This window comes from Clupea harengus, chromosome 2 (genome assembly GCF_900700415.2).
Source record: "Clupea harengus chromosome 2, Ch_v2.0.2, whole genome shotgun sequence".
Classification (NCBI taxonomy): domain Eukaryota; kingdom Metazoa; phylum Chordata; class Actinopteri; order Clupeiformes; family Clupeidae; genus Clupea; species Clupea harengus.
The window spans coordinates 24,163,148-24,177,184 of NC_045153.1; the positions used below are offsets into that span (position 1 = coordinate 24,163,148).

The following is a 14,037-nucleotide window of genomic DNA, read 5'->3' on the forward strand; positions in this document are numbered from 1 at the left end:
AGTCTGTATGCACGGTGGATATTATAATGATATACAATCGGTGCCCATTTTGCCCAGTACTTATGTGGTTTTACTGCATGCCTGATGCCCTAAAGTGGCACGTATGTCCAACTGGTCTTAAATACCTACACTAGAAATAGGTTTCTGACTAATGCAGCAAAAGAAACAAAAGCCTCCTCACAGTGAAGGACTGTCGAATATTTCAAATAGCACCAAGTGACGTAGATGACAGACAGATATGGGAAAAAAAGCAAGAATAGATGGATGACCTTTGCATATTTCATCAACTTGGATTGAACACAGTTTAAGTCCTCACTGCATTGCTTCCTTGTGTCTTTTTTTTCTTTATTTCTCCCCCTCTTAGAAGGTCCAGCAACAGTAACGAGGCTATTACAGGCCCTCGCTGTCAGACTTGTCAGTGCAGGAATGGATCTGTGCTCTTGTGCTGACACCTAAAGGCAGAGCGCGGCTCTGTTAACAGAGACCTGCTCAGCGCCAGACACGCCGAAGACATGCTAAAGCACCTCGTCTGCTCAGCACTGTGGGAGAGAGGCTTACGATTCGTCGGGTACAAAATGTAGAACATAGGTTGATGTTTATTTGAGCGTACTTCAGATACAAATTCACAGTTCCTTACAGTATACAAATATACATTATTGCATACTTCAAGCCATGATCAAAACATTTTTTTTTTTTTTTTGCAGGGTGTGTTTATTTGGGAACTATGAATGCATTTTGTCTAATGTGTTCACAGATGCCTTTTGTCTTCTGCCAGACTAGATCGGTTTAGCACAAAACTAAATCAATTGTACAGTACAGGTGTAAACAAAACAAACAGGTTCTGACAACCGAGAATCACACAGATACAAAAACAATAGATATTATACACATCAAATATGTGTACGATGAGTTGTAGGGTTACACCAAAACCATGTTTCCATATAATTCTATAAAATCTCATTTCAAGTCCAACAATGATCACTGACACTAAATCCTCATATATTTACACAAAGGCAGAGAACTGACTGAGGAATTTAGTGTGCGTCTAAATAAAACTCAAGAGTAAACAATGTAGCAGAAAAAAAGCTAGTTTCTTTCACACAGACCAGCAGTTACACAGTACATCACAAGGCCTCTCAGTCCCTAATAAAGAATACCCCTGGCTTCCCAAAGTGAACTATCAGAACATACAGTATTGCACACATTTTATATATAGGAATGACCAATGTGAATCATTTATGTTGTGTGTTTAAAATGACAAACATCGAAAATCAGCAGCTGATTTCTACTGGCGAACAGATACACATCAGTACAGCAAGAGACACAGAGTGCAGTAAGTCGTACATTAGCTGTGAGGTGTTATGAATGTACACATACACTTCATGGAAGAACCACTCAACCTTTAGAGTAAATAATGATAGAGGCGTGTGTGTGTGTGTGTGTGTGTGTGTATATAACCTGGGGTGACATGTTTACTGTTGAATGTCATAATGCTTGCCAGGATATCAATAACTCTAAAGGTTAACATAAGATATGGGTTAGACCCTGTAATGACCTAATTAATGGTAACTCAAAATAGCCCTCCCTCTGCCATAAGTGCATATTCATAATATAATTATGAATACTTATATATTGCTGTCATGAGACATGTCAGGATCTATAGTCAAATTCACTCACTATAACCTAACTGCAAGTGTTGATGCTGCACATACCGTACATGATTCATACTTTAATTTCAAGATCGATGATGGGTTGTAAATGCTTTTCCATGCAGTATTTAGAATTATGAAAGTGTTCCATTTGCACTATTGTTTTACCAACCTTGTTTTTGCTTTGGAACTGAATCAGTTGTCAAAAGCATCCGAGCACTTCACAGGTAACTACATTAGTCTACACAAAAATGACGTTATGTTACCATCAGACGGCTGTTTGATGTCGGGAATATTACGCTCACTGCCCACCTTTCATGTGTCAACTTCGCCAGCAGATGAGGCACCTACATATTAATGTACAAGAGGGGGCTTATAACATCAACAAGGCAGAAAAAATAACATAGTGCTGAGGATGAAAGGATTTGTGAATTGACCTATGATATGAAGACCAACTAATGGCAAGCATTATGACATGGCAAACTGTACTGGTGAAAGCTTTGTGAATACCTATTTAAGACATTTTAGTGTTGTTTTCTAACTACAAGACTGAAGGGCTAGGAGATCTCTCCGATGTAGAATTCTGTATCAGAAAAATACCTCTAGGAATATCCTGATGAAACGAACATACAAGACATTCATGTATAAAAGAAGAAAGCTTCAGTAACTTACAACCCCACCAAAACAATTCTTAGTGCAAGATTTCAACCAGTGAAGAGGTTGATCTTTGTTATCTTCCAGCGACACATTTGACGAAACATTACAGTGACAACTACAGCTTTCTTACCACTGGCACACTTTGACAGATGCTGTCCAATCTGCTCAGCACAACTGATCTCAGGTTGTGTCTTTATAGTTCACAAGGCTTTGTCCGGAGTGCACTATTCCCTATCCATTATTTACAGTCAGATAAAGACTTTTTACCTTCCTAGTTCAAAAACCATTTGAGTTTCCTCATACTTCCAAAAACATGAAAGGCCATCTTTTGAGGGTGGTAACATGATATTAATTGCTCAATAACTGTTGACCTTATGTTTTATAGACAGATAACTGTGATGCCTTTAATTAATTTCCAAGAAATGAGAAATTAAGGCAAATGAGAGTGTGTTGGCAAATGTGGATACGATTATCAAACAAATAGTGCCTTGTTTCCATCCTCAAATTTTGGCCCATATTTGTGACCTTTTGTAGTAATGGCATTTAAATAATTTAAATAGAAAGCATCAATTTGACGTTAAAAACAACTCTCTTTCCATGGTCACGATCATGCAAATCAGACAAACAGAATGTGAAAATCTATGTTACAGCATGTCAAAAATGTCCTCGACAGTCACTCATTTTCAATGTACTTTGGTAGTGAACATTTAAGCAGTGTCTACTGATTCATTCTGAGCAACTATACCCTGTTTGTGTAAGAGCCATGTCCTTAAAGTGGAAGTTAAGTGGAGCAATGTCTAATATCAAAACAATAAGAACCTAACCACAGAGCTTCCTTGTCAAAGTTTAAAAAAAAAAGATACCTGCAGCAGTCCGTCCTAGCTGCTCATTTGGTTTGCTGTGAATGGAAATTAATGACAAAGTGTAACCAGTCTCCTTGGGAACGTCCAGCACAAGACCACCTAGAGCCAACAGTTAATAAAGATAAACCAACCCTGGCATGTGTTTTAGAGGGGGCAATTAAGTACTGTTCCCTTGCTCCTGTTCAAACAATACTAAAGCCAGCTGGGTACGCGAGCCCAGCCCCTCCAGGCTGCTCTGGACGCAGCGGTGGTAGATGTCCTCGCTGAGGTGTGGGTTGCACGCCTGCTGGACGTACTTCTGGTGCAGCGCCGGCTCGATGGCCCGGAACACGTGCAGGCCAGAGTATTTGACAAACATCTCGTAGAAGTCCAGGGTCTCCAGGAGCTCCTCGTTCTCCTGCAGGTCGGCGGTCAAGTGAGTCCGGGTGGTCATGTAGTCGGAGTTGTAGAAGCAGGCCTCGTCGAAGGCGTTGCGATCGAAGTGGCCAGCGTCTTTGACTAGGTCGATTTTGGCCGGGGGCTCCTGGCCTTGGTAGGCGAGGTCAGGGTTGAAGTCCTTGAAGTGGATGGGGAAGAACACCTGCCAGTTGCTGATGGAGTTCATGCGGCAGCGGTTGAGGAATTCGGTGTTGATAATGGTGTTCACCGTAGCAGTGAAGAACAACGTGTCAACCGGATGCTTCTTGGAGATGATGTCCATGAACTTGATTTGGGACGGAGTGTCCGTTTTGACGCTAATCCAGGGAACTTTGACCCCTGTGAACTTTCGCTCGTACGAGGTGATCTGTGCCTTCACGTCGGCAAAAATGTCATTCTGGCTCACTTGCTGAGCCTGTAACAGATCGTAGATGAAGAGGATGGTCAGGATGGCGTTCTCCTTCTTCTGTAAACCATTCGAGCCATACACTTCCAGGAACAGTTTTACTAGGCCCGTGTCTTCCTTAGTCAGAGGCAAAATGATGTGGATCCTGGTAGCTTCGGTGACGTACGGCATGGGGATGATTTCAAGGTTGCTGAGGGGCCGAACCAAGTGGACGCGCTTAGTGATGGAACGGCTCCTGCCCTTCTGGGTGACCGCCTCCACCCGCAGGTCCAGGGTGTACTCCATACCCCGGGTGGGGTCGAAGCGCCTGTAGCCATTGATGAGCTGCTGCTTCTTCAGGTGGAGCACAGGCATGTACTTCTTGTTCAGCTCCCCCATGGCCATGTCGATGGCGTCGGCCACGTCCATCTTGTCGATTCCCTGAAGCTCACACTTTGGGGAACCGTCAAGACACGAGTAGAGGCTGTCCTCTGTGAAGTACTCCCACTTCAAGACCTCAAAACGAGTCTTTGGCTTAAAGGGTGGACTGACCCCTACAGGCCACATGGCACTTCTGTTGCCCTCAAAGGCCAACACGCTCACATTCTTTATTTCGGCCTATGGAGAGAGACAAAGATAGGCAGACCCGTTGAGGGCAAATGATAGGCCAATTACAACAATTTGAATCTATTCAGAGAGATGTATTGATTTTCTTCCCAGGCTTTCATCACATCTCGCTCTCACATAGGGCTTCATTAGCCCTAGATAACACTGCTTTGAGAGACACTGGATATATTAACTTAAATACGACAAAATATTTCGCTCTTAATATTAAAAGGAGCACACTGTTTTGAGCTGAGAAAGTTCTGGAATATCTGCATCTATCATATCACAGAAACATTCACCCCATGCTGACCTGTATCTTCTCAATCTCGTCGTAGGATTTTTGCAGCTCCATCTCGGTGAAGTGCTTGTGTAGTCTGTACATCTGCTCGGGGTCAGAGACGGGGTGGACTGTGAGGGTGTTCTTGAACTGGTCGCTCTGCTCTTTGCTGAGGTCAGAGTTTTTACCCATTTCAAAGCGGTCGTAGTGCAGACCCTGCAGGAATGAGGAAAAAAAGGCATTCCACTCATATTTAAAACATGGTCCTGTACCAAACTTACATTCATGTCGTCCCTCAAAGAGACAGTATGCAACAATTTGCCACTTTTTGAAGCATTTACTATAGGCAACAAGAACAAATGAACAAATTACATTTCAAAGCATATGGTCATGTGAAGGATAAACACACCTGTCGTTCCAGCTAGCTGCCTAGGCTATGCACTGACTATGCAGTTCTGTGGTCCCCGCGAAAATGTACACAAAATAAATAAATACATCGCCCACTATATCGCCAAGAAGTCATAAGTTACCACGCTACAAACGTTTAAAATAAGTGCCAACTGAGCTATTGTTGGTGTTTGTAAGGTTTTTGCATGCCTTTACAGTTGTTAGATCGCTAGTCTTCCACGTTACTACTGCTTTACGTAACGCTGTCTGCCTGATCACACCCATGCAATTACTGTAATATAACGTTTATACATCATTTTGTACAATAGATAATACAAGCAAAACACTGCAATTTTATGAAGATTTTTTCCTGCCAACAGAAAAAGGTAAGGTTCGTAAGGGTTGTTGAAAATGGATTTAAGAAACAAGAACAAAACAACATGCATAGTCTCCAGTCACAGGCCCTAATAACCTCTGGTGTTTTTGAATCACTTTCAACTCCCTAATAAGCATTCAGTACAAGAGCTGTGTTTTAAGGAGTCCATTGAGTTTTTAAAATAAAGAGAAATAGGAAGCTAGACTTTCATAAGCTAATGCAGGGTACATTCATCACGCAGTCCTGACCTTGCTGTCTCAGGAAATGACTGCCTCTGTGTGGAGTACTTTGGATACTGGAACCTATTCCACAGGGATTTAAATGTTGAGGGGGTACATATCAATTCTTTATTTGTCCATCTTCCTTCCTTACTTTCATTAGGTCCTAGCCCATCCCTCTGATAAAATGTGAGGGAAAGATGCAAGGAGGATGAAGGATGGAGGAATCAAATGAGATGTGCTTGCTCACTCACACACCACTTTTAAGAGACGTCAATTACTGATACAGCAGCATCACCTCTTGCTAAACTTAATGGACCTGTTGTTATACAACATATAAGAAAATAAGGAATTCATTCTAGCCTTTTGTATGAAATTGTTATCAGAGAATCAAATAATCATTAGGGTTGTTGCAATGATTTGTACCTACAGTACATTCACACAGGTCAACATTTAATTGCATTATTCATCATCATTATTTTCTATGTCTAATTGCCGAAGTCTCCATTTAAATTCATAACTAGGCTAAATCTGTTATTAAATTAATTCCAACCAAAGGCCTTAAGAAAGAAAGTAGGGGGAAAAGGAGGAGAAGCTTCAATTATTTGAAACAAACTCTGAATTGAATTTGGCCTAGGCTACTTTAAATGCACTAAAGCACGGAGAATTCTCTGTTAACAAACCCTGTTAATGAGGTGTGATATTCCGTGACATGGTATGAATGTATTGTTTTTTAAACACAATTCTGTTGCAAAACATTCATCAATGTTCCATTAAAGTTGGCATATTTGATGACAATTCAAACATAGTAAGACCCTTTTTTGACAGATGTGAAGAAAGGGAAGGGGGAATTTTCACCTTGGGCCATACCTCACAAATTACAAAATCTTTGCGTATATGCTCCAAAAGGACAGGTCACGCCTTGTAACCACAGACATATGACCCATCTCTAAAAAGACTTCAGCATAGGATGCTCTTCCGTCTCCTCCCTCATAGGTCCTCTGTCCTCGCTCCTCGTTCCGCGTCTCCTCTGGCAGCAATACAAAAAGTTAGACGTCCTTCACGACGTCACACTTCAAACGATTTCCGGGCCACAAACTTGAGGACCCGAAGGAGGAGGACAGAGGAAGCGTTCAAATGACGTTAAGTAATGCACCTCAGCTCTGCTATTCTCTGTGATTATCGACAGAAACACCCTACTTTCCATCCTTTCTTCCTTCACTTTTAAAATGCAATCAACCTCAGTGGCGCGGCAGCTCTCCGGCTTAGGTCGCCCATCATTACATCGACAAGGATATTTTAACGCATATCATTTTAAACAAATATATTTAACGATTGTTAGAATATTTGAAAATAGTTGCTTTTTTGGCCTGTCACTGGCCTAATTTACCAGGCTGCTGCCCTGGAGTCCAGAGGGATGAAAATCCTCTGATTGGGTCCGAGAGGGGGGCTTGGGGAGATCACCAGTCTAAGCCGGAGGGGTCACACTACACATTAACATCGCTTTCCAGAGTCTGACCCCCCCCCAGTTATCGTTTTGATACTGTGGCCTTTCTGGGCTTGGCGGTTTGGAAGTCTTCTTTTTCTCTCCTCCATCTGTGCAACAGCAGTGCTGGGGGGGGGGGGAGGGGAAGGAGACCAGAGAGTCTCCTGCTGGCTGTGATGTGTCAGTGCTTGTTTGTTGTTGAACCAGGTCAGCGCTCACAAAGTGCCAAGCACTGCTGGTGCCCTTTGGTGGCGACACACCTTCTGTGTGCTGGAAGAGGCCAAAGGCGGTCGGCAAGCGACGCCACTGTCACCTCCACTACACTGTAAAGGCTTTTGTGATGGCAAAAAATCTCCGATCTGCCATAACATTTTACGGTGTACCAAATCACACCTGAGGAACCACACCTGATAAGTCAGATGCGAACGTGGCATTACTATTCAGGCACACGTGAATGAGCACCTGAGGAAAGGAAGCACTTATCTGATAAGAGCCCGGAGGAGAATGTGGGGGAAATGGACTAGATTATCAGCAGTCTGATCTAATGCCTTATTTCTTCTTCACGAGGTACACCATGTTTCAGAGGGACACCCTTGCGTTTAATAGCCATCTGATACATCAAAGGGGACACGTTCCCTTAATTGAGGTCCCCCCGCTGTCTTGACTGCAGATTGATTGCCAAGGCTGAGATCATCCACAACAACAGGTGACTTATGATGCAGCCAGCCCGAGTCTGAGGCCAGCTGATAGAAAGAATAAACCCAAGACACGGAAGAAAGAAAAATGTTTCAGGGTTGGTTGGTTGGTCAGTGGTTTCCTTGGTATACGCTAATGCAATCCCCTCTCTATACACTGGGCAGCAATGTTGTGAGTTTGCGTCTTGGGTTACTCAATGTTTAAAATGACCCACTGTAATTACAGGCCATTGAAATGTTTGGCAAAATTACAGCATATGATGGAAACTCAAATTAACAGTTACGGTCTGTGTGCCCAAAAAAGCCAGGGAAATCATGAGGTTTAGAGCATGGCTAAATCTGTACACGCAGTTTACAGTCAGGGAAGATATCCATAAATACCATTTCTATTTAGTTTTGCTAGCTTTTTACAGACATGAGTCAGGAAGGAAGGGTGAACTATTGTGTGAAGCCTTAACACCTTTTGATTAAAGAGAATTCTGGGAGAACTTCTTTAGGGAATGACTAAAGAGACTACATTATATAATGAGTGCAAATCTCTCACTCTTCACCTTGGAACACAATAGTGGCCTGGGTGGAGCCGGTACCTGAATGGGACAGAATGGAGGTGAATTAAAAAGGGTGAATCCAATCTCATCCAGACTATTAAAAGACACAAAAGGCAGGGGAAACTGTGTGCCAGCGAGAAGCCAGGACTGCGTTTTCCTATAAAATGCCTTTTTACTGCTGAACGTCTCGAGAGCCATTGTGCCCGTGAACGCCATCCTTGCCAGGCCTGCGTCACGTCACGGGCGGCTTCCGAAGTCGTTCCCATTTATTGAAGGGGCTTTTAATGCCAGGCGGATCGCTGTTTGACCGCAGTGAAAATAATTTCACCTTAAAGGATCTTGGTGTGAATGCAACAGAAGATTGAGATAGAAAAGTCATTCAAATACATCTTCAGTTTAGGGGCTACTTTCAGATATTCCCTCTGAGTGACATAAAGTATATATTTTAAGCATTCCGGGCATCTGTAAAATGTAAATTCCTCTCTCCCTCTATCCCTTACCTCCAGACTCTGTCGCTGAATCAGCAGAGTGCTGGACCGCAGCCCTGCCGACCTTGGCGAGGAGAAACAGGGTAATGTCTTTATGTGGGGGCCGACGGCTCCTGAGCGAGATGGGCCGCCTCAAACCACAGGAGCAAATCACGGCAACCGGCAGACAAAACCAGCGCGGGGCGTCTCAGGTGAAACGCGGCATGAAAAGTCAGTCAGGAGGCATTTGCTTAACACGTTTTCCTTCCCCCCACGAGGGAGGCAAGTGGCAACACATTTCATGCCTGCCGGGAGTCCTGTCTTTGGCCCTGGCACGTACGTCATGAAGGTGGCAGAGTGGGTGAGACAGAGGCGCCGGGCACAGCCCATGTGACAGGTTACCTCTTTAAAGAGTAAGGCATGATGAAATGCCTGTTGCAATGCATGCAATCCCTTTTTTGTCCCCCAAAGATGCCTGAACAATGTTGGAATGCTTTTCAATCAAGGACAAACTCAAAGAAGGGATTTCTAACTGACATTGAAATGCTGATGAGCCAGTCCAACAGCTATGTCACAGAGGAGTGCTACGCTTTCTGAACCCACGTCACATGGAAGTTTAATTAAAAAAAGCGAGCCTGTCACAGTTTCTATGTGACCACTTTAAAGACTCACAACAAGCAACAAGCCTTTCACCAAAGGCCACCATTGAGTGGGTGTTGTGGCTCACATTTCAGTGAGGCAAGGTTACTGCATAAACGCTGAAAGATTAAGTTGCAGGTCTGAATGAATGAGCACCATGGCAGAGGTTCTATTACATGCCCTGAGCTGAAGTGTTGTACTGAGTAGTTTAAGTTGTCAAAAAAGAGGCACGCTAATAGACCTCCAATAATGTGATTCTCAGGGAGGAGGCCATGTTTGACATGCTTGCTATTTCATGCACATAATACCACATCCTGTTTACTCTCGGTTTAAATGTGGAAGGGGTAGCCTTCACAAATATATCACTCACACACACACACACACACACACACACACACACACACACACATATATATGTATATGTGGGTGTGTGGTTGTGTGTGTGTGTGTGTGTGTGTGTAAGTAAAAATGTATTTACAGTCATGTCACTGTTTTATTTTTTAAGAACCTGACAATAGCTTGAGCCTTCATCTCACCTCATGCTCATCCACGCAGTTGGTGTCCGTGTAATCGATGATGCACCTCCCCAGCCACTCGTCAGGCCTGGCGCTGAGAATGTCGTTTCTGCAGTTCTCCAGGAAGGCCTGGAGCCGGAGCAGCAGGGCCCGGGACAGCAGGTAGCCGAACCCCCCGAAGCAGTACCTTCCCTCCATCTTGCCCCCGATGAACTCCTCGGGGCTGCCCATGTAGAGCATGCGGTTCATGCTCAGGTGAGGCACCATGGCCTTGATGCGGTCCGCCTGGGTGTACGTGTCGTCCTGAGTGAGGTAGAACCAGTTGTACTCATCAATGAAGTGCTCCAGGATATACTTGATGGTCTGGTACATGTTCCACATGGGACGCTCGTCGCCGTGGGTGACCACCTGCATGCCCTGTGGTGTCTTGCGGTTGGTCATGCCAGTGAAGAACACCACCATGTCCAGGTGGTGGCTGATGGTGCGATTGACGGACACCCCCAGGGTGTTTATGGTGTTCTTGGACGTAAGGACACCCGCAAAGAGGTTCTCTCGGATGCCAAGCTCCATGCTTGCGTATCTTGTCCTAAGAGGATGAAATAAAAAAAATAAAAAATGTCAATCACACCTGTGTCAAATAATACATCATATTAATTGTTTTCTTAATCAAAAAGTATACAAGTAGACTGGGTACAGTACAAGATGTAAATATGTGAATAGGAAATACACTTTTAACCACGGGAAACCATGGACAACATGACAAATATTTGATTTTGAAAGATATACAGCGAAAACCTGTCATACCAATTCTATTGTATGTGTGACATTTTCAAGCTAAGTGTTAACAAGGACTTTCATGTCATTTAGTAGAAAATGGGTGGGTGTGTTAGACAGACACAAACGGCCCTCCCAGGGGTAACACAAATGACCGTTTGGGGCTTAAACTATTGTTAGCCTAAAGATGACGATGACTGGCACTAAAATACTTGAAAAGAGTGTGATTCATCACTTTAAGGTCACTCCAGATACACCAGTATATCCTGTTTGGAGTGAGAGGAGGCAGCAACAAGTGCAGTGCTCACAGTATGGCATATTATTGCAGTCTTAACTTAACTGTCTGATAAGAGTTTGAACTTTAAATCATTAAGGCAGGGATCCTATTCAATATGAAAGTATAAAAGATATAACTGAGCTCTATAACTGCAGTGCCTGTTTATGTTACTAATCTTCGATAGAAAGACCATAATTGAGGTGAAATTCACAGCAGTAGCAATATGTTCTTTGAGAACTAGGCCTACTTTTGAATGTCCATTTTTGACAGTGAAACAAATATGGAAGTAGCCTATCTTATCACTTTACATTTATTTATTTCACTGTCACTTCTGTCCTAAATGACTTCAAGTTCAGTGAAGTTATACCAGCATGTGTTCACTGGGAATCAAATCCATGATCATGGTACTGTGAGGGCCAGCTCTCCAGGACCATAGACAGATTCTGACTCCAAATAAACTACATGAAAATCCTGATAGGCTAAATAAAATGAATGACTCAGAACAGGGTAAGCACTGGTTTTAATATACACCCGGAATACTAACAGGACAAAACTTGCCTATATGAGTAAGAGGTATTTTCTCCCAACTTATTTTTATAGGAAACTAGTTAAATATGCCAACTTGATGTGTTAAATTCAAATGAAACAGAAAAAAAACTTTCACAACCAATGTTCTGACACTAAGGTAGATAGCTAGGTAGCCTACTCTCCAAATAATATGGGACACGAAAGGAACGCAACTATATCAACAGTACATTTCTATTTTGGTGCTTTTGATAAGGGAGGATTTACTAGTTAAACTATGAGGGTCGTAAGGTATGGTGAGTTTGGAAGCTACAGAAGCATCCCAAGTTAGACTTTAAACTTGGAAATTGAAATGACTGTGAAAAAGCTATGGATAGATAATAATGACAAAAGAAAAAGAAAAGAGACAAAAGAAAATAATCAAATGTGAAACGTTTTCACTGTTTCGTTATGAGGTTATTATTAACGCAGCCTAATGAGCACATATCGGGTAGGCTAGTAGTAGCCTTGAGAGTTAAGTTTGTTTGACCAGCAATTCCAACTTCAGGGACGAAAGCAACAATGTGCCGACAATACATGGACGTCATAATATTAGCGCTCTATACTAATCCATCAACAACAACTATAAAGAATTAAATATAAATAAAATATATGGCTTACCGAACAGGCTTTTTAACTTGTCCTTCATTGTTAACTTGCTTGTAAGGTATAATTCGTGGCTGAACGTCTTCGTCATCCTCATTGACCTCAAGAAATGAATTGGGCTTCCCAGCCGCTTTCAGATCTCCTTCCTGAGACGAAATTTCTTCGATAGCATTATCTTTCCAAGACGGGTCACAAATGTCATCAACCCAGGACACGCTTAACAAACTTAACGTAAAGCCCAACGAGATACCGACAACAACTGGCCCGATCGGCTTCAAATAGCCTACAATCTTGGCGAACCTCATTGTAGCCTACACTAGGCACCAGTGTCAGTTGTGCCTACTTTCAACCTGATTTCTTCTTCTTCAGATTCTAAACATCTATACAGGTGTCTAAATCTGGTTGGCTATGTTACAATAAGAAAGTATTCCTTTTCTTCGGCCACATCGCGTTCAACTCCCTCCTCTCAAAATTCATGTAGAATTCTTACGTGTCACTGCTCCTTGGCTCCTCCTTCGAGAGAAAATCAAACGTCAGACACATAGAGAGACACCCTTGAGACCAAAATCTAATTAATGTAGGCTACTTTCCAAAAATTAACAAATTAACCACAACAAAACTATTTGGCTCACATAGCATATACATGTGGGTATGCTTTTAATTTTTTCAACTGACAGTAGCCTTCCTTATCACCTCAGTTAGGCCTACAGACTAATTCACTAGAGGGCGATCTAGCATTAAAGTTGGGATCCACAAACATTTACGAGGAGCAAATAGTAAAATAAAATGTTATTCTGGGATTTAGCCCTGTCATTATTTTTTAGGTCTTTCGATTCATCCAACAATAGCAATAGCAATAGTCCCACCTTGTGAAATATTTCAATCGTCCAATGTAGTACGATATTTTGTTTCATTACACAACACTTATCAGCAATATATATATATATATATGAACTAAATCTATAGAGAGAGAGAGAGAGAGAAAGAGAGAGAGAGAGAGAGAGAGAGAGAGAGAGGGAGATGTTATATCAGCACTACCTGTAGGTAATTATCAATCACTAGCATTTCAGAGTTTTATAAGATAGTATATTTCATATACAAATTGCCATAATTGTGCAATAGTTTCAGTAGCTAAAGAGTATTTTATAACGATCCCGCACTAAACAGGCTTCCAAACATAAAAAGAGAAAGTCTGCAGCTGGTTTTACTAGGAAAGGTTAAAGGTCTGAAGTCTCCAGGGCAGGTCACTGTCTCACGGGTCTGCCCACCAGTACCCTTAGGGTGTGTGAACACAAATCAGAGGAAAGAGATAGTGTGAGTGATGGATAACTATATAGGACCTCATTTTTTCTATGTATGTGCTATACTAGATGTATGAGAAGTTGATTGTAGACTAGGAGCTGTAGAGGCTTTGGATTGGCTTCACTGAAGCGTCTGTTGTGCCTGAGTGTCCCTTGTTATCCACTCTCACTCTGGGTAGGCTTTAAGATGGAGAGAGAAAATAGGCTGTCTAACTGATAGGACATGTTGGCTGTCTGGGACATGTCTGCTCTTTGCCCTCAGAAGCTCTTAACAGGTTCCCTCTTGACAAGAGCTGGCAGGCAAACATGGCATGCAGTTTGGCGTACGGT

The 14,037-nt window shown here is 42.6% G+C and overlaps 1 protein-coding gene across 1 annotated transcript; it reads right to left on the reverse strand.

The window, feature by feature from the left end:
* Positions 1-578: 578 nt before the first annotated feature.
* On the reverse strand, positions 579-13,044 carry chpfa (chondroitin polymerizing factor a). Its single transcript, XM_012830323.3, has 4 exons — positions 12,422-13,044; positions 10,207-10,771; positions 4,888-5,070; positions 579-4,589 (listed from the first exon to the last, which is right to left on the reverse strand). The coding sequence occupies exons 1-4, from the start codon at positions 12,709-12,711 to the stop codon at positions 3,327-3,329; spliced, it is 2,301 nt and encodes a 766-aa protein (XP_012685777.2). The 5' UTR covers positions 12,712-13,044; the 3' UTR covers positions 579-3,326.
* Positions 13,045-14,037: the final 993 nt, after the last annotated feature.

Coding starts and splice junctions, on each gene's coding strand:
- chpfa (XM_012830323.3), bottom strand. CDS start 12,711: ATGAGGTTCGCCAAGATTGTAGGCTATTTGAAGCCGATCGGGCCAGTT. Junction 10,772..12,421: donor CAAGTTAAAAAGCCTGTTCG/GTAAGCCATATA, acceptor TCATCCTCTTAG/GACAAGATACGCAAGCATGG. Junction 4,590..4,887: donor ACGAGATTGAGAAGATACAG/GTCAGCATGGGG, acceptor CTCTCTCCATAG/GCCGAAATAAAGAATGTGAG.